Source organism: Rhinichthys klamathensis, unplaced genomic scaffold (assembly GCF_029890125.1).
Source record: "Rhinichthys klamathensis goyatoka isolate OS25496 unplaced genomic scaffold, OSU_Roscu_1.1 h1tg000452l_1, whole genome shotgun sequence".
NCBI classification, from domain to species: Eukaryota; Metazoa; Chordata; class Actinopteri; order Cypriniformes; family Leuciscidae; genus Rhinichthys; species Rhinichthys klamathensis.
In genome coordinates this window covers 874456-896694 of record NW_026606944.1, presented here as the reverse complement: position 1 = coordinate 896694, position 22239 = coordinate 874456, and the positions used below count along the sequence as shown (strand labels likewise).

Genomic DNA, 22239 nt, shown 5'->3' with positions numbered 1-22239 from the left:
TTAGTGATGTCCCGATACCATTTTTTCTGAACCGATCCAATTCGATACCAAAAATTCTGAGTATCGACCGATACTGATCCAATACCTGCGGAGTTTAAAAAAAAATCAAGTAGAATTTCTATAACTCTGTGTGTTGAACTGATAATCACTCTTTTGTGTGTTAAACACAATCTACTTAATACAGACAACTTCATTATAAAGAAAAACAACAAATCAAAAATATATGATCATAACCTATGGAAAAAATTATATTATAAACTAGATTAGTGGGTAAATCAGTAGTAAAATTTAGTCTAGAAAAATCACAAGTGCACAATAATTGTATAAAATCTGAACATTTAGTGAAAAAAAACATTATTTAGTGGGGAACAAATAAGAGACAATAAGTGTAGCACTAAATCTGGTAAAACGTTTTCATGTATGAAGTTTAGCAGAACTGCTTCTTCCTTGAACTACATCCCCAAAGAAAAAGCCCATTTCTTTGTTACCATCTCCACAGTTAGCTCCGGCTTCGTCAGACTCAACAAAAAACAAAAAAACTTTCGATCCCTGGAAAATTTTGAATTGTAGCTAAACGTCTAGCGTCCTTGTCTTTCTTTAACTTGCAAAACCACTCAATTGACGTCTGTCCATTTTGGATTTAGATTTCTTTTCTGTAGCCGTTATAAAAATGACACATTTGCGCGTACTTGTTGTGGACCAACTCAACTCTGACAGATTGGGGAGGGGGGAGTGATAGTGGTCATGTAATCTTTTTTTATTTATAATTTATTATTATTATTATTATTGTTAAAGTAGTGTTCATAAACAAGTTATGTAGGGTCTTTCAAGAATTTCAAATTAATAATATAACAATTTACGAAAAATAATAAGCTTGTGTCATGTGTTGCCCCCCTAGTGGTTGTGAATGGTTGGTGCCCCTGGGTACTGGCCCAAGTGCCCTTATGGATAATCCGGCTCTGCCTTCAAACCAAACTCCAGTGCTATTCATCCCTAAATAGAACCACCAAATCGGCAAATTACTGATCAATTAAACAATTAAAAGAGACAAATTCTAGCCAAACTAGCTGCAAAATATAACAAACACAGATATGGTCAATCCATTGTATTTGTTTGCTATAGTTTAGATATTCTTTATTGTATATAATTGTAATTGTTTATTATTAAGATAGACTATTTGATAGATATTTTCTCCTGTTTTTTGCATTATCTATGTTCCTTTTTTTGTTTGTTTGTAATTGTTTGTATTTAAAAACAAAAAAAACCTTTATGGTGTTGTTGCTGTGGCACACTAAAGACAATGGTGTCAATGGACAACGGAGAGGGCAATGGCAACACCAGCATAGAAGTAATCATCATTCTGCAATGTTGAAAAACAATTATATAAAACAGATTATTGTGTACTAATAATTATAGATTTGAAACAAACTTCAAGATTTATTAAAATATATTTTAATGTGGCAGTACATGTTTATTCAGTAATATCAAGTGCTTATTTACATCTACTGTTGAAATTCAGGCATTTGGCTTCATCAGGACCAACCAATAATGCTCCTGTTTAAGGTTCTCCATAAGCATTACGTCACTTTGTGTTTGTTGCTGCCGCACGGTTTGAGTTTGGAGCTCCGTCAGCTTGAATCTTAATCCTCGATTTCATCTTTATACCAATTTTATAAACTAATATTTTTATGTTGTAACAAGGGTTGAACATATCCCTGATAATATTCTACATCGAGACAAATCGTATTGCTTTGATATCGCTCCTTGTATCCAACTTTCCGAACATCCACTACTAGCTTTAGCCCATTAGCATCACTAGCGTGGTCTCACGCGTTGTTTACACTATTTTCACTCAAGAGATTTGTAACGAATCAGCAGGCTGAGGCAGATCCATATGCAACAACTTTTAATAACTCAAAGACAGTCAGTGAAAAACACAGGAATTCTTGAGAAAGGATGCACTGACTGCGGGCAGAAACCAGGCTTGAAGTGGAAGGCAGACGGCGAGAGTTCGGATAACAGGGACAGGCGTAAAGAATCAGAATCCAGGTCAGGCTGTGGGTCGAGAGGCAGGCTGCAGACAATCGGAAAAGGTTAGAATAGCGAGAATAGCCAGTCCATTTAGCCAGTCCAGAATAGCCAGTCCATTTAGCCAGTCCAGAATAGCCAGTCCATTTAGCCAGTCCAGAATAGCCAGTCCATTTAGCCAGTCCAGAATAGCCAGTCCATTTATATGGAATAAAGACTTCTACGTTTGGCCTAGAAAGTCAGGCCAAACTTTCTAGGAACGATAGAAATGTACAGTTGTTTTGCTGATGATTCTGAACTCATTTAGGATCAGGGACTATGATGGTAGTTGAACAAACACGGTCTATTGATTCTAAAGATTATTTATATTACCTTTGCATATTTATATTCATTTAAACTAAGTGATTAATAATAATTTATAAACTAATATTGTACAGGTGTAATGGATTATGGGTAGACCACATAATATGTGAATTATACACAATTATTATTATTATAAATAATCATTTCTAAAAGCCAGATTTTTTTGTCTATAAAGATCATTTGCTATGTAGTGTTATTGTTTTAGCTTTATTGACAACCTTATTTATTATATAGTAGTAAAATATTACGTTTTGATATGGCTCTTATGAGAAAAATGCATTAAACAAAAATAAAGAATAATGGCCTGTTTGTATAAAAAAAATTGTAAAAATGATTTCTGCACTTAAACATCACTGCCGTGCTTTTGTACAAAGAATCTCACATATTAGATGTGATACACATTTTTCAGCATGTATTTAAATATGCATTTATGTAATTTATGCATACCTGACACTTGCTTTATTATAGACAGCAACGTGTGAATAGGACTTTATTGCACAGCAGTTTAGATCAGACTTACTCGTCATGGTTGCTTATATATACTGATGGTTCTAAGGATCCTATCTCTGGAAGAACAGCAGCTGCTGTATATCTTCTGAAGTTTAAACAAGTATTAAGAACAGAACAACTGACCATGAATCTGTGTTTGCAGCAGAATTAGTGGCCATGATGGGAGGATGTAAAACCAAGATTGGTAGTAATATGTTCTCATTCTTATTCAGCAATCAAAAGCCTCGAAAGTGGAAATAAATCAGCAAGGCAAGATATTATATATGATATTCTCTCAAGTTTGTTAAGAATAAGTAAAGTAAGCTTGACAGTGTTCTTGTGGGAGTGGAGGCTAATGAAGTGGTTGATAAACTAGCTAAGCAAGCTGTAAAACAGATAAATATTCAAGTGACTGAGCGAAAGAGAGGTTAAAGGAAAAATTTAAGAATTAATAAACAACAAATGGCAAGAAGTATGGAACAGTGATAACAAGGGAAGACATATGTATATTATACAGAAACAAGGAGGAAATGGAAGAAGAGTTTTTAGAAATAGAAAAGAAGATACAATTATTTCTCGCATTCGAATAGGGCACACTAGACTAAATCATTCTTTGTTCAAAATAGGAAAACAAAACGAATAAATGTAATTATTGTGATCAGGCAGAAACAATTGAACATGTTTTAATAAAATGTATAAAATATGAAGGAAGTAAGAAACTTGGGTGTTGAATCATTTAATATGGAAAGCATTTTGAAAGTACATGCAGAACATGATAAAATATATAGTGATATTATGAAATATGTTAAAGCAATAGGAATAGACTGGATAATTTAAAGTAATTGGGCTAATAGTATTATAAAAAAAAATTCATACTTTTATTTAAGTTGTTAATTTCTACATGCTTATTAGTGCTTCACACTCCAGTCCAGTTGGTGGCCAACCGCCATAAAACTCCATTAGAAGAAGAACAGGACTTTTATTTTGGCGTAGCGATGTGACGTCATAGAGTCGCGCTCCTGCGTCTGTTGTGATTCTGCTGGAGAAAGGTTTGTGTTTTTAAGCATTTAAATCATTGAAAACTGTTCCGTTTATGTTATAGTTTTTACAAGCGATGTTAAATGAATTGTTATTATTGATATACCGTTGTAATGATTTATCTAACAGTAATTAATGTTATTTTTAATTTCAGAAAAGTGCAACAACACATTAGTAACAGAAGTCCGTCTCATTTCGCTCCCTGTATCAGTTTCTCATAAAAACAAATAAGGCAAAGATGATTTAAAAATTCAATTATAAAAAAGTAGGAAACAGTCACAATGTAGAACAAATAAACAAAAGGAAAAAAGACAAGACAGGAGTATTGCTTTTAAAGCCTTATAAACAGATAGACCCAAAGTAATGCTGTACTTTCAGTGAGCAAAACATAGAAAAGTGGTTTCTGACCTAAAAATATACATTTTATGTATCTCAAATTTAGTGTAAAAAAGATGATTAAGTAAGCATATTTTGTTTTTGTGTAATTGCTCTTTTTCCAATTGACAATTCCAAACAAAACATTTTCCTTAAGTAGAGAAAAATCCTTATCAATGTTTTCAAAAACAAAAGTCTTTCCACCATAATTTAGAGTAATGGCAAAGCCAAAATAAATGCACTATAGTCTCTGGGTGCTGTTTACAAAAATTAATATCTTTTTTGAATTTCTTTAAGAAGGTATTAACGGGATATACAGGATGGACAATTGGGATGGAAACTTCTATTATCTTATTGATAATTAAGTATCTATTCAGAATCAGCTAAAACTTTTCTCCAGACAATATCAGGAAGAAAAGCTTTCCAGTAAACTGTGACATTTGGAATTGATGCACATTCATTAAGAAATAATAGACGTTTAGATCTATTAGAAGAAGTGGATGAAAATTAATATTTATTCGAATCACCACATGCTGATGTCACTTGCTGGTCAAAACAGTGTAAATACAACGAGAACACAAGCGTGTATTAACAACTTTTACAAACAAATCACAAATCTTTTTGTTTAATCGATTGAATGTGGCAAGTCATTTAATACCAAATATATATCACAAATACCTAAATATGAATGTCCAATATTGAATTATTTTATTAATTTGTAGTGCCAGTTTTGAGTGTTTTAGTCCAATCAGGAGATTTATGCCCATTAACACTCTCTCTCTCTCTCTCTCTCTCTCTCTCTCTCTCTCTCTCTCTCTCTCTCTCTCTCTCTCTCTCTCTCTCTCTTTCTCTTTCTCTTTCTCTGACTGACTCTCTTACCAGTGCACTGAACTAAAGCTGATTGAGACACAGAGATTCTCCTGGTGAAGCGACTGAGATCCACATCACACTATTATAAAGATGGCGTTTATGAAAGAGGAGAGTGAAGACATGAAGATTGAAGAAACATCCAGAGTGACACATGAAGATACTGAGACACAAACAAATATGGTGTTTATGAAAGAGGAGAGTGAAGACATGAAGATTGAAGAAACTTTCGGAGTGAAACAAGAAGATACAGAGGAACAAACAGGTTGGTTCTGTCAGGACCACTATCGTCGAATACGATTGACAATTAGCATACAGTTTGCACCCTGCCTGTCTAGCATAGATAAGAGCAGGGAGAGCAGCGATAAACAGAACATAAATGTATTGCAGATATTATTAATGTCCATATTTTAATGTAGAACATAATTCGAGAAATTAGTCTGATTGAAAGGGGAATCAGCAGATCTGACGGGCGAGAGGAGGAGGGTAATTCGCCATAGCTGTTGATAACACTGGAGGAGCTGTGAAAGGGTCAGCTGATGCCATCTTGACTAACATGACCCGCCAGAACTAACTTGATTTTCATTCTGATCCTTAAGCCCTATTCGCACGGGATTAGTATTACCTGGTGACCTCTAGTAATTTGTAATAATTGCGGAGGTTGTCTGAGACCTTAATCCCGTGCGAATCGGTCATGTCTGTAATTTGTAAAGTAAAAATTCCCCCGCAAATGACCTACTATATTTCGCCGAACACCGAGGTCCTGTGATAATATTAGTCCTGTGCGAATCAGCATCTCTGTGATTTGGCGGGGTTTTTTCAATGTTTTTGTTTCCTGTGCGCCTTTTTTATCCATCTTTCGCGAATAATGGAGTGTTTTGATAGTATTTTGGGTGCTAGGTCATATCGCTATAGGCTACACCATACAACTATACAATTTGCAGAAAGAGAAAGCTGTAAATCAGAAGAGCAAAAACAAAAAGAATGGTTAGATGGAGATGAATGACATGTTTAGCAGCATGCAGTAAAGAACATATTCTGTTTATGATATATCATTAGGGCTGTAACGATACACCAAACCCACGATTCGGTTCATATCACGATCTACAGCACGGGGGCGGGGCTTGGGGGGTGAAAGAAATAGAGATTTTGAGAGGAAAAAAATATATCTTTATTAAATAACATTTGAAAAACCTGTATAAACTGAACACAAAGAACAATTTTAACTATGCAAATTATTAAACTACACTAGGCAGTGTAGGCTGCTGCTTTTGGGTTGTTTTCTGTGCTCCAACTAAATTGATTTCGGGATGGTGCCGTAAGATATGCATCTGCATGTTGGACGTTTTGCCGGTCATTTGAGAAAGCTTCTTAAAACACTTCAGGCAAATTGTGTGGGTCTTGTCGACTACACGATTTAATTATAGAATATCAAATAGGTTGTGCTATTATTGACTAAAAAATCTCCATGTTTTTGGTGCTGATGAGTTCATGTATTGTAACATGTAGGGTGCTGCTAATAAAAGCACATAAAACCTGTTACAAAGAACCGGCAAAAGTAATGATTATATGTCAAATATAGCAAGGAGACATTTTAATCGTTTTATTAATAAACAAGTGTTTTCTGTCAGTGACGGCTGCAAAGACGAAGTTGGCGATGCTGACTCGCGATCTTCAGTAGTGAACGCACAAGTAGGCCTAGACTATACCTTATACGCTGAGTTTCGGTTCATTTATGAGACTAGCTCCAGTTCACGTGCCTCCGTGTCGTGGTTATCTAATGGCTGCTATATTTACTTCTTATTTAATAAATCCAGGCAATTGGTTTTTTGATTGGCATTGATTAAAATTAAGATACAATTAATAGGGCTAATAATCTCTAGAATCGATTAGTCCTGTTTTCATTTGATGAATGAATGGAACATTGTAGTGCGCATCCCATCCAATAAATTGCAATAATCTTTGTGTTTTGTTACAATTGATACTAAATAAAGTCTAAAATTTTCTTAAGAAATTCAAAAACATAAATCCCGTTTTGGCGCTGTGGCGTGAGATCGCTCTGGCTCAGCTCAAGAGAAGCAGCTGCGCGGGAGCGCACATGATCTTCTCTTCCGCCTTAATAATACCAGTTACAGCGTGTAATAAACATGAATGAGCATCTGAAAGTGTGTTAAAAGATAGAGTACAACTTATCGAAATCCGTATCATGTCACATGGAATCGCTCAATCAGTGTTTCAGACGTTAGTAAAACTGTAAACAATGTCATGTAACATCACATTTACCTAATGTTCTTCAATATTTAATGCATGTTTGAGTAAATCTGGCAAGTTTTTATGACAGCCACCATTTAAATGTTTATATTTCATATAACTTTCTTATTAGCCTATGAAGCCTAGTGGGCTACAACTGACTCCCATAGTTTACAGCATTAGTTAAGAGATTTGTTTTCCTTGAGAAAATTTGCCATGTATTGTACCTGATATCCAAAATAATCAATATTGAATCGAATCGAATTGCAAGCTTGTGAATCGAAATCGAATCGAATTGTGAAATTTGTGTCAATTCCCAGCCCTAACAATTAATAAATTCACTTTAAAGAAAGGCTTTGTGCTTTCTGTTTGAGGTCTCTGTGAAATTTTTAGTGCCGCTTCCAGAGAACTGTCACGTCCGTAACATTGTTTTTTCCTCATAAATGCGAACACGAAACCCCCCCCCCCATATTTTATGTTCTGGGGAGAGCCAACCCTTCATCCGGTGGGTAGGCTAGTATTACTTTTGGTTTGTGCAGTGTAATTTGCAGAATTACTAAAACAATATTTTGCCACCTAAAAGTTAAAGATGTTTGTGTCACGTCCGTAACGCATCATATTAAATATAAAATGCATGTGTAGACTTATATTTTTCTAATGTCTGGACTCCTTTATTAAGGGAGTATGGATATATATACAGAAGTTTCAATACATTGGTATTATATGCTAGCCTGGTTAAAACCAGACCATTCTCAGTTGTATCTGAGTTATGGTCTGGCAAAGCGTCATAGACAAATCATTTCCAGAGGGGCGTCACCAACGGACATCACGGATAGACCTAAACCCAATCAGAGCGATGAAGGAGATGACGTATGCAGAGCGGCGGAGAATCTCCGAGTGTTGTTCTTTGCTCGGTTTTTAACAAAAAGAAAACGTTCAAATGGCTTAAAACAGACGCGATAGCTGATTCGAACGAGTGATGTTCGACGGCGGCATCCATCTTTGTAATGTAGGCTACAAAATCTGCTTCAAAATCCCAGCGCTGTCGTCATCATGTAAAGCCCGCCCCAACATTTCTGATTGGTGCTTCGATTTCGACGGATTGGAAATGGGCTTGAATGAGCTCTTTGCCAGAGTAACTTTCAGAGCAAATCTAAATTTGCCGGAAGTTGTCTGGGTTTTCCCAGGCTAATTAAATGCTTTTATATTTCAAGTTTTGACTGCAAATGTCACGTCCATAATGGTGAAATTGCCCAATTTTAAATAATTTATCCTCAACTAGTTTTGTGATGTAGGTCTACATATTTTATAATGTTAACTTCAAATAATACTAATAGTAAGTTAAAGATGTGGTAGCATTGGATCTGGACGGGAAGGATAACTCTGGGAGTTGGAAGGGGTGTGTCGCGATTCTGCCTTCTCACACCGCGACACAGGTTCGTGGATCTGAATATCGCGATTTCGGTTTTATATCGCATATCGTTACAGCCCTATATATCATAGACCTATAACTACAAGACATTTCCAAGCAATAGGAAAATCACAGGTTTCGCTTATCCCGTGCGAATGTGCCACACGAAATTCAGATGTGGTGGGGTAATTTCTAAATCACACGTGGTCCCCAGATAATACTAATCCAGTGCGAATAGGGCTTAAAGGGGTCATATAATGCCATTTTCATACAAGGTAATTTGATTCTTTAGGGTCTAAATGAAAAGTTTGTAATATACTTTAATTAAAAATTCTCATTAGTATTGTAAGAAAACACTCATTTTACCTGGTCAAAAACAGCTGTTTTCAGCACGCCGTTTCAGTGCATATGACTTTAAATGATAATGAGCTTCGCTGACTCCGCCCCTCTGTTCTGCGGGCGTTTTGACAACGCACGTGGAGAGTTGCCTTGACAACAGTTGAGGGTATATTTTGGAGAAAGAATGGCAGCGGGAGTCTCCGAGGACACATCTGTGCAACCGTATCAGTTTGAACCGGAGTCGGACCCGGAACAAGATGACGGCCGCAAAGAAGTTTGACAATTAAGGCTCGAACAGGACGTTTCTGAATGGTTGGTTAACATAATGTCACTTTGATCTATCTTTGTGTACTGGCAGGGTAGAGTAACTTAGTGATATGTACGAACGCTATGTGTTTACTGATGTATACGTACACAGTATGTAATAACACAATAACCATAACGCGATGTTCATTATAAACGTGGGATTATGAATTATATTGAGAACGTCGTACATAGAAAACATGCCGTAATGTACCCTGAGTGTAAACTTTAGCCGCATTCATCGCGAAGCGTGCAAGCGATTTGCAAAGATTAATATAAAGGTTAATACAATTTTACACTCACTTCTTCTGGAGGTGCAGCAGGGACATGAATAGTTACCGATTCTTTTTTCAGGAGCAGCTTCTTAGCAAAACCAGCTTTATACTGACCCTCGTTTATAAAGCAGTCTGGTGAGAAAAGATTCGCGAATCGCGCAAAATACAAAATCTGCTTCAAAATCCCAGCGCTGTCGTCATAATGTAAAGCCCGCCCCAACATCTGATTGGTGCCTTGATTTTGACGGATTGGAAATGGGCTTGAATGAGCTCTTTGCCAGACTAACTTTCAGAGCAAATCTAAATTTGCCGGAAGTTGTCTGGGTTTTACATGAACGCATTGACGTTGCTCGTGGGGAATATTCCCTTCGAAAACAAAACTCAGCCACTGTCTTCAGCGGTTCGGATTTAGGAACATCAAAATGACTGCTGTGTTCGTTATTATACCCAAGAACAGAACACCACAATCGCTTAGACCCCATTCAGCTCCAGCGTATCAACAATAGCGGACTATGATGACAGCTCGCTCAGGTCAGGGCGGGGATGTGTTGAAACGCTGCTGTCAATCAACAATCCTGGGAGGGGCGTCCAACCGTGTGACGTCACACGGTCGAACGGCTCGACTTGAGACTGGGAAAAACATATAAGGAGATTAAAACAAAAACACTGGATGGATTTTTATCATTATATGATGGTTGTGTACAGGCACTGCCAACACACATTTCAGTACAATCAACTTGAAAAAGTGCATGTACCATTATATGACCCCTTTAAGTTACCAATCACAGGTTGTGTTACTCTGCAGCGCTGAGCGTTTTGTTGAGGTGAAGTTGTAACACATGAGGAAAGAAAAAACTAAAATCTGCACAAGCATCAACAGTGTAACCTTGTTCCTGTCCGTACAATATATATTATCATCCACTGATTCTGATTTTATTATATTTAGTTTAAATGGTGATTGACATTCTCGCGATTTGGTGATTCCCTGGTTATTTACTTGTCCAGTCTGGAAAGTAAGATTATCTTTCACTCGCCCATTATAAAACCCCAAGCGTTAATGTCAGCCTTGCTCATATTTTAGTAGTTGCTGGCTCCCGAGCATCATAGATTTATGAAACTACGCATGTTTACTCAGAATGACTTGTTCTCCATTTTTGAAATGTTTTGAGAAGTTTGACTTGGGGATGTCAATTTACACAAATTCACATGATCGATCATCGTTTAAATGAACAATCAATTAATTGATTAAATTGATTAGTTAGCTTTAATACTGCAATATGTGTCTATAGAAACGCCAGGTTCCTCACCAAATGAATGAGAAACGGGTTTTAATCTAAATAAAGGGGTAGTAGGATTGTAAAATGAGTCGATGGGATTGATCATTGTTTTAATTACTTAATTATTAAATAATAAAATTTAACGCTAATACAACGTGTCACCAACACCGCCTCAGATACATTCTCATCCTGTTGTGGACGCGCTCTTCCTGGAACAACGCGCTGAAACACGGTGACTAATCCAGAGAATTCACAACAATTTATTACAATAGTGTTCTCATGAATGTTATGTAATATGACAGTCCCAATCATAGTTATTACTAGTCATGTATTGCTGTTTGAGCATATTCCTTTTCGCACAATGTATACATATTAGGTAGGCCTTTTAGGGGCTGTTTACACGACACCGCTTTCAACTAAAAACGTAAAACTTTTTATGCGTTTTGGTTCATTTACACGACACAACAGTGTTTTGGGGGCCTGAAAACGCAAACTTTTTAAAAAACGGTCTCCACGAAAAAAAAGAGCAAATCTCTTAAAACGATGACATCATGCACATGCGTATTACGTGTTCAATCTATAGTGTTTCATCGCCATCTACTGGCCTGGCAGCAGAATACAGCGTTTTTAGTCGTTTTTGCGGATCCGTGTGAATGGTGATCGTATTGACAATGACGCGGAAAACTCAAAGGAAAAACTTATCCGTTTTAAGCATATCGTTGTCGTGTAAACTTACCCTTAGCATGATAGCTTGACAGCCCTGTTTTTATGTAAATATTTGAAGTATCACTTTAGAAACGAGTGATGACCAAATTTCAGGGAGAAACATCCCTTAATTGCGCTCGCTTGAGGTGTTTTTTGACTTGTTTTAGACTAATCCTAAAGTTACATAGAATAACGGGAGATGGAAATGCATGTCAAATAAATTTTGACGTAGCGAACATTAAACCCACGTGACTAATTGGCTGTTTCCGCTGATTATAACGTTTATGCTTATATCAATGAGATTGGTAGAGAGGATCATCTGTCCATGTTGTAACTGGATTGTAATTGGTAGGAATTAACCTGTTAATTGTAGAAGGGTTAGGTATATCGGTTACCATATCAGTATCGGCCGATATATGTTCATTTTAATGTTAACGATATTGCCCTGATAAAAAAATTAGGCCGATATATTAAAGCTGATAAATAATGGATAATTTCCTGTTTGCCATGATGTATTTGAATTGCTTAAAATGTGATTGAAATCACTTTGAAAAGGAAAATGCATTAAGTGCAATATGCAGTGCAAATCTGTCATCAAGGATAAATAAATTTATGAGAACACGACTGTAAAAGAACGTTGTGAATTCTTTGGACACCCGTGTTTTAGCACTTTGTTACATTTTCATAACTAGCACAGTTCGCTTGTGCATTCACAGCCTTTTGTTTTATGCAATTGTAAGTTGTAATATGTTTATTTTGTGTATATAAATCTGATTTATCTCATATAGGATGCGTTTGGCTAAGTTAATTAACACGGTAGTAAAACGTGTCAAAATGTCTCAAACAGCAATGCACAACATTAATAACTGGGGCTATTACGTAACATTATAATGAGAACAATTGTTATAAAATGTTGTGAATTCATCGGGTTTAGTTGCAGTACAGCATGTTGATCCACAACAGGATTTACACAGTCAGCGTATGTTTACACCTGGTATTAAGATGTTTTGGTTGATCAGATCACAAGTAGACGAGCTGGTCTTTTGTGATTGTTGGAATGCATTTTAGCACATGAGTGTTTTCACTACAAAAGCAATCCGTTCTAATGCATTTTAGACTACCTTTGGAAGTGGTCGAAAGTGGACAAGCTCAAAACATTTTAGACCCCGTTTATACCTGTATTTAGTGTCGTCCACTTGTGATCCGAACTACAACTAACAAGTTTTTTGCACTACAACGCGTTTTTTTCCGAGCTTTATGAAGTCATAATGTTACTCATTTAAATAATCCCCAACCACGGAAAATGCAAAAAAAGGTGGAGGCCTGGTTGAGCTGCATTAGAGAAGACAGTGTTGTTGCTATGTTGAAGAGATGCTGTTTTTTCCAACCCGTTTCCAAAACTCATTTGTTTGACCTTCCGCAGGCTGACGAATTTAGAGTGGTGAACATTTATTTTAAACTGTTTCTGAACATAATAACCCCAATGTTTATCTGTGCGCTGCACATTTTATGAAGAACAGCTTGTTTTCTGTAGCTCTCATTTTTGTAAGACAGTTCAACGCTCCTTAGGAAAGTTAACCATGGTTTTGTGATTGAAAACTAAGGGAATACAAACTGTAATAGAACAAATATCAAAATTAAATGGTGGATCTCATCGTATCTATAATTTATAAAGAAATTAGGTGCTTGCAAAGTCGGTGCATGAAATCCGTTCTGCACAATCCTCTTGTTTGTTAACAGTGTCAGGGTCTGAATCGGGCTTGAATTATCTTTACATTGACGTCATCCTTAATATTTACATCTTAGTAGAGCTCACGGTTACGGAGGGACAGGACATTTCCTGAAAATGCACTAAACGCTGCCAATCACAACACACTGGGCCAGCTAACCAATCAAAGCACATTTCATATTTCGACAGGAGGAGCTTAGTTGAAAACAATGCATTCGAGACAGACTGGGGAGAGATGAGATGTCATAATATAAAATATGTGAAAATTAGGGCTGTCAGTTAAATGCGTTATTAACGGCATTAACGCAAACCCATTTTAACGGCGTCAATTTTTTTATCGGGCGATTAACGGTCTTTTTGGCCTAGCAAACTTTATAGTTTTTTTTCACATGCTTTCGCAACATGACGCGGCATGCGCAGCGCTGTGAAACCCATTCATTTCAATGGCTTTCGCCGTGCGAGGACGTTTTTTATTGCTTCGTTGACCAAAGCGCAAGCGGATCTAGCTAGACCGGAAACAAAACAACAGGCACGACGCCGCACACACTTGTTTGGGCCTGTGAGCCGGCCAAATAGTTGGTTAACGTTACGTTTTGAGTGGATGACGAGCGCGAGACGCCGAAATGGATGCCAATGAGATTCTGAATGGAAAGTTTACTTTTAAAAAGTTGCCAAATGGTTCCATTGACAAGGCCAAAGTGATCTGTGAGTTTTGTCGTTGTGAACTGAGCTATCATCATCGCAGCACGTCCAGTCTGAAATATCACTTGATGATGGCCAAGCACACACACACACAGCGCCGCCGCTCCCACCACGCGCATCACGCGCTGTGCGTAGGGCACCAAGTGCTGAGGGGGCACCAAAAATAGCCTAATGAAAAACCAATCATCAAACTTCTTGTTATAATCAGATTCAGCGCGTTCTTCCTCTTCATTCCGCAGCGGCGCCGAGCAGAGACAGAGAGCACGTCAGAAACACAGGACAGGGTGTGTGTGTGTGTGTGTGTGTCATGTGTGTGTTCATCTGAGCCTCATTGGTCTGTCACTGCTCGTCAATGTCAGAATATTTGAGATGACCAATCAAATCAAAGTAGGCGGGCTTTATGTTCACAGACGCTGAGCGCGAATTTTAACAGTGCAACTCGACGCTTCAGTGTACGGTCAAGTGCGAGATAAGATGTAAGTAGCTAAACTTAACTTTATTTGACAGTTTTTTTTAGGTCATAAATGTTAAACGAATGACAAAAAATAATTAGGCAAACTAATATAGTTTTGTCTAATTTCGCTATTTTGAACTGAAAATAGGCCTATGTAACATGTAGCCTAGTGTAATAGTTTAGGCTATTGTCATTGTGAGGGGACAAGAAACATGAACAAAGCCGTTTTCATCATGTTAGCCACAGGATTAATAATGAATGTGTACATATTGAGAATAAAATACAAATTGTAACCTTTAGAAAATTAAAAAAAGCCAACTTTAGGAGGGGAAGAGACAGGGCAAGATAAAAACAAAGAGAAAAAGAGTGTGATGCTGATGAGGAGAGAAAAATAATCAGCTGCCCACTGACATGGTTTTAAAGCTGTTGTTATCGATATTTTTTTTTTTTTTGCCTTCACAACATCTTAAAATGCACATCTGTAGTTCAGAAAAATCCAAAATTTCCCCCGAACACCCCTAACTAACCTGCCTCAAATTCGGAACCCCAGTGATTATAAAACCATGCCATTGCATGGTAATGAAACTAGTTAATAGTAAGCATTAGACCCTAAACTAAAGTGTTACTTTTTAATGTTTGCATTTTTTTTATAAATCATACCCTCATTGGGGGCTTAGCCCCCCTAAATGAAAATCCTAAATTAAAATGTTTTTTTTTTTTTTAGGGGGGGGGGCGGGGGGGCATCATAAAGGAATTATGCTTAGGGCACCAAAATGGCTAGCAGCGGCACTGCACACACACAGCTGATGCGAATTCTCCGCCCCCTCGTCAATATCAGGACCTCGTCAGTATTTCTTTCACCCTTTTATTGATGGACAGTGTTACATTGTGTGAGAGATTATTTGCTCCAAGTGAGAATGTTAGTGTGAAATTGAACAGTAATAATAATAATAATAATAAACTTTATTTTATATAGTGCCTTTAAAAGTAGCATTCTCAAAACACTTTACATAAAAATAATTAAATTAGAAAGATACACAACAGTCTAGGCAGTAAAAACAAACAAGCCATAAAAATAGAAGTCCGATATAATAACAAACACAGCAATCACACGAATCACATAAAAGCCACCCTAAAAAAGTAAGTTTTAAGGGACGATTTAAAAACTCTAAGGGATACTGCATTCCTAATCTCAGAGGGCAGGGAATTCCACAATTTAGGAGCCAAAGAAGAAAAAGCCCCATCACCCATAGTTTTTAGCTGTGTTGTTTGGACAGTTAAAAGAGTTATATGCCAATGTTGTTTAAAAAAAAAAAAAAAAACATTTGCACAAAGCAAGCCGATCCACTTTTCCATGCTGATATGAGCATTAAAATGAGAAAAAATAATGGGACAAAAAAAATATCTAGATACATTTAGAATAGATAATGTGTGATTAATTGCGATTAATCACGAGTTAACTATGACATTAATGCGATTGATCGCGATTAAGTGTTCTAATCGTTTGACAGCACTAGTGAAAATGTTTTGAACGATCTAGTACAGCCCAAAAACAAAATCAAGGCTTCGTAAAAGGGCATAATAGGACCCCTTTAATACCAGGTGTAAACGGTCATAGTTCAAGAAGCTCTCCAGCTTCAGCGCATGATGATCAGTGCTGTTATTTGAAACTAGCTAATATTAATTTTAAATGTTTCTTTTTCAATAACTAGCACTTTAATTAAACCATATTGTTCATGAAAATAATGCAAGAGAAATTAAATAATTTCATTATTGTCTGTTTCATTATAAATAAATTGATTGATTTATTAATAGTTTTAGAGCACTTTCAAACACAAAGTGCTGTACACTAAAACAATAAATGAATACATAAAAAACCCCTCTAAAATACAAAACTCACACGACCCATAAAAAACAACCATACAATGAACGAATAAAATCAATATAACCAAACCTGAATTGTCAATTTCAGTTATCAAAGGCCAAAGAATAGAGGTGGGTTTTAAGAGACTTAAAAACAGACAATGAAGAAGCCTGTCTAATGTGCAGAGGTAGATCGTTCCATCGTTGATATATAGGCATCCAATGGAGTGAGGATAAAATTGGGGGAATGTGCTTGTATTTACGTGTTCCAGTTAAAAGACGTGCAGCAGCGTTTTGCACCATCTGGAGACGAACAATAGAGGACCCACTGACCCCCACGTACAGTGCATTACAGTAATCCAACCGAGTGGTAACAAAGGCGTGGATTACTGTCTCAAAGTGCTGCCTAGAAAGAAATGGCTTTATTTTGGCCAATTGCCTCAATTGAAAAAAAACAACTAATTTTAAAGGTGCAGTGTGTGATTTTTAGCGACATCTAGCCTAACATCTAACATCGGTTGCGAGTTGCACTAATGGCTCAGCCCACTGCTCACCCCTCCCTTTTGAAGAAGCTAGGGTGGCTAAGACGGGACAAAGATATGGTCGTCTGAGACAGCAGAGAATAGCCAGAGTAAGCCAAGAGTGTGTAACATTGTCACTGTTTCTGTACCACAGTCCAAAACCACATCATGGATAAAGTTTACAAAGCCATAGTCAGGTGAGGATCAAGGGTCTTAATATATAATATAATAATAGTAATCAGCTGATTGTCTCACAAACGTAACCAGCACATTTCTCCCCACATAGCAAACCCATAATACAGCGAGGGAGAAGAACCACATGAAACTATGCAACTATATAATTTTTCTAACAGGGTAGTAAAAGTTTAGCTGTAAAATGAGCTGTTACTGTGGCTGAGCTGGTTAAAGCGTAAAGCGTTGTTTAAACGTTACGCATGAGCCCAAAGGTGCGCGCGGCAAAAATGACATGATTGTGACAGCGCGCGCCTCCGCATCCCCTGGACACCATTTACTACACACAATAGGCTTTTTTTTTTCTCTGATTTTGAAAACTCTCCGCGATCGACTTAAAATGCTTCCAAGATCGACTTGTCGACCGCGATCAAAGTGTTAGTGATCCCTGTAACATACTCTTTTACGGTCAATGACAAGAGTACTAATCAGCTGTCTCACGAACGTAACCAGCACATTTATCCCCACATAGCAAAGCCATAACACAGCGAGGGAGAAGAACTAAGTTAAAGTTACATGAAACAGTCCAACTACACATTTTACACCACTGACAAGGGAAAAGTCACTACTCACGGTGTTTATGGCTAGCTTCTAGGTTTCTGCGGCTTCTCTTTCAAGGTAGTGACGAAACGCGCTCTGTAGCGTTGTTTGTTCGCGTTCGGCTACGGTAGAAACATGACGTCACAATATGTAGACCTTCATAGAAGGGGATTCCCGCGCCTATGTAGATATAAATGTCTCATTCTAAGGTAATAAAAACATTACGGTTTATTAAGTAAGTTCTTTATACACCACTGAACACATAGTTATGGATGTCATATTGCATTTCTGTTAATAGATACTCAAAAATTTTACATGTTGCACCTTTAACCACTGACTTTATCTGTCTGTCAAGCTTACGGTCAGGGTCAATTTTAACCCCTAGGTTAGTGATTGTTGGCTAAATATATTGACTCAAGGAACAGATTGGCACGGGGGGTCCCAGTGGTGCCACCAAAAAACATCACTTCTGTCTTATTTTCATTAAAACTTAAAAAGTTAAGAGCCATCCAGGCCTTCATGTCATCAAGACACTAAAGTAATGGACCAACAGTTTCATTCTTTTTAAGAGGCACATAGATCTGACTAACGTCTGCATAATTTTTGGCACATGCATTTTGATTATTTTTATTCAATTCAATTTCAATTCAAATTTATTTGTATAGCGCTTTTCGCAATACATATTGTTTCAAAGCAGCTTTACAGAAAGTGCATTTCAGAAATGTACATAGAAAAATACAGTTAGTTAATCATCATGTATTAATTTAGGGCATAACATATCGCCGGCGTTGAGTCGTCTCTTCACAGGCGTCGAGTCGTCTCATCGCAGGTGTTGGGGCATCTGAAGTCTCCGTGAGAGGCTGGATACAAACTGGAGCTGACGAACGCTATTTACCTCGGGACTAGCGTCCCGAGATAACAGCAGAAAAGCAGATGGGAAATAATTAGCGTAGCTGCTGTTCAGAATATTAATGCATTCGATCTGATTCAAAAGTAGTATAAAAGGTAAGCATTATGTGAATGCTTGGCTGAAGAGATGCGTCTTTAATCTAGTTTTGAACTGGGAGAGCGAGTCTGAGCAACGAACAGTATCAGGAAGGCTATTCCAGAGTTTTGGAGCTAAATGTGAGAACGCCCTCCCTCCTTTAGTGGACTTAGATATCCTAGGAATGACCAGAAGCCTCGAATTTAGGGATCTTAAAGAACGCGATGGATTGTAGGGCAATAGAAGGTCCATTAAATACACAGGAGCTAAACCATTTAGGGCTTTATAGGTCAGTAATAGTACTTTATAATTGATACGGAACTTAATAGGTAACCAGTGTAGAGATGACAAAATCGGTGTTATATGATCATATTTTCTTGACCTAGTAAGAACTCTAGCGGCTGCATTTTGGACTAACTGTAGCTTGTTTATTGAGGATGCAGGACAACCAGCTAATAAGGCATTACAGTAATCTAGTCTCGAGGTCATGAATGCATGAACTAACTTTTCTGCATCGGAAACAGATAGCATGTTACGTAATTTAGCAATGTTTCTAAGGTGGAAAAAGGCAGTTCTTGTAACATATGAAATATGATTTTCGAAAGACAAGTTGCGGTCTAGTATAACACCCAGGTCTTTTACTGTAGTGGATAAAGTAACAGGACATCCTTCTAAATTAAAGTTGTATTGTAAGAGATTTTGTGGGTAGTTTTTTGGACCAATAAGTAATACCTCCGTTTTATCTGGATTTAATAGCAGGAAATTACACGTCATCCAGCATTTTATATCTTTAAGACACTCTGTCAATTTTGACGAGTTAGTGTTTTCATCTGGCCGTGATGAAATATATAATTGAGTGTCATCACAACATGACATCATGACTTTGCGTAAACATACACGCCACTTTCAATTCAAGTGGCGTGTTATCTATACGCATTTTGAGCTATCCGCGTGTATGTCCACGCCGAAATCTTTTGCGTGTATGTCTACGCCATTAAATGTCCGAGTGTTTCCGCGTGTATGTGTACGCCGTTAAATGTCCGAGCGAAACGAAGCAAAATCTATATCTACATCTGTGGAGCGATATTTCTTTTCCTAGGATGGTAGGAGAAGACTCATAAATGGTATTAACCCCAGTGACGGGTAGGTTTAGGGACGGGGTTGGGGTAGGTCATATATTTATATATACATAATACAGTAATATAACGTTAAGTCAAAGGCGTTGATAAACACGCTGAAAAGCGATTATGCGTGTTAATAGCACGCCAAAAATGGAAATACGAATTGGCGTGTCATACATACGCCATTTCATGAGATCAGTCTGGTCATCAGCATAACAATGGAAATTAATTCCATGTTTTCTTATAATCTTACCAAGTGGCAGCATATATATTGAGAATAGCAGAGGGCCTAACACCGATCCTTGCGGCACTCCATAGTCTACTGACGTTATCTTCGACTTTTCCCCATTTAAACAGACAAAATGGTAACGGTCTGATAAGTACGATCTGAACCAGCTTAATGCCTTTCCCCGAACACCAGTGTAGTTTTGTAGTCGATCCAAGAGTATTTTAATGATCGATAGTGTCAAACGCAGCGCTAAGATCGAGTAGAACTAGTATTGAGATGCATCCTTGGTATGAAAGTATTGTTGATATGCAAGTAATGTTGTCCAATGAGTTGTTTGCACTATTTAGCCATTATTTTATTTCTTTGAATACAAGTGGTAACAGTCAGATAAATAGGACTTTAAATATACAGATGTTTGTCCACAAATGCAAACATATTTCTCAAGTTATCCAAGAGAAGGTTGTCGTCTATGTTGCACAAGATCTAATGAGAATAGAAACTGAAAACAAAACGGTTACTCTGCAAAACTGAACATGGATGAAAGGATGCTATTTTAGGCCAATTTGAAAGTTTTTTGTTTTGTTGGTTTAGATGCTAGAAATTGTCTAACTTTTTCATGTCTGTTGCTTTGTGTCATTAAACTGGGTTTAACTTGTATTTGTCACTTTTCACCATAGACCCGATGGCGCTGAAAGCAGAGAGTCAAGAACTGAATGAAATACGAAACCAGTACGACAATCAACATGATTTTGCAACTGGAGAAAAATCTTTAAATTCCTCAAAGACTGAAAAGACAACAACTACAAGTAATTTCACTTGCCAACAGTGTGGAAAGAGTTTCATTCAAAAAGAAAGCCTTAAACGCCACATGAGAATTCACACTGAAGAGCAGCCTTTCACCTGCCTTCAATGTGGAAAGAGTTTCGCTAAAAAATTAGGCCTTATAGCCCACATGAGAAGCCACATGAGAACTCACACTGAAGAGCAGCCTATCATCTGCCTTCAATGTGGAAAGATTTTTGCTAAAAAAGGAGCCCTTATAGCCCACATGAGAACTCACACTGGAGAGAAGCCTTACACCTGCCCTCAGTGTGGAAAGGGTTTCGCTCAAAAAGGAGGAGGCCTTATAGCCCACATGAGAGTTCACACTGGAGAGAAGCCTTTCACCTGCCCTCAGTGTGGAAAGAGTTTCGCTAAAAAAGGAAGCCTTAAATCCCACATGGGAATTCACACTGGAAAGAAGCCTTTCAGTTGCCGTCAATGTGAACAGAGTTTTTTACGTAAGACAGCCCTTAATGCACACATGCAAACTCACACTGATGATTACCCCTGCCAACAGTGTGGAATAAGTTTCATTCAAAAAGGAAGCCTTAAACGCCACATGAAAATTCACACTAAAGAGAAGCCTAACACCTGCCAACAGTGTAGAAAGTTTTTCACCCAAAAAAGAAGCATTAAACGCCACATGAGCATTCAAACTGGAGAGAACACTTACACTTGTCCTCAATGTGGAAATAGTTTTTCGCGTAAGGCAACCCTTAATGCACACATGCGAACTCACACTGAAGGGAAGGCTTACACCTGCAAACTGTGTGGAATGCATTTCAGCTAAAAAGGAAACCTTAAAGTTCACATGAGAACTCACACCGGAGGAAGCCGTTCCAGTGTTGTAATGTAACGGAGTACAAATACTTCGTTACTGCACTACTGAATTGGCCATTATAGCAGGTTTAACCTATGGGTTTAACGACTGAAGCGACAACTCGCCAGGTTACTATAGTGCGGCCGGCTACGCAATACTCGTTCCCTCTCTCAGGGAACTGAGGTTACGATAGTAACCGAGTAGTTCCCTTTCAAACGGCCACAATAAAGTTCACAATCAAAGTTCTAACCGCTTGCTTTAAAAAAACAACAACATTTTTTACTTTTAATTCAAATAATTTAGTACATTAAATATCAGAAAATTACTTTTGATACTTAAGTACAGTATATATCAGATACTTTAAGACTTTTACTTAAGTTATATTCTAAAAGGTAACTTTCACTTCTCCCAAAGTCTTTTTCTAGGACGATACTTTACTCAAGTATTGCTTTCTAGTACTTTATACAACACTGAGCAGTGTAAGAAGATTTTTACAATTCAA

General features: G+C 37.4%; 1 protein-coding gene across 1 annotated transcript; it reads left to right on the top strand.

The window, feature by feature from the left end:
• The first annotated feature begins 5205 nt into the window (after positions 1-5205).
• Positions 5206-22001, top strand: LOC130071691 (gastrula zinc finger protein XlCGF8.2DB-like). Its single transcript, XM_056236551.1, has 2 exons — positions 5206-5425; positions 20773-22001. The coding sequence occupies exons 1-2, from the start codon at positions 5254-5256 to the stop codon at positions 21705-21707; spliced, it is 1107 nt and encodes a 368-aa protein (XP_056092526.1). The 5' UTR covers positions 5206-5253; the 3' UTR covers positions 21708-22001.
• Positions 22002-22239: the final 238 nt, after the last annotated feature.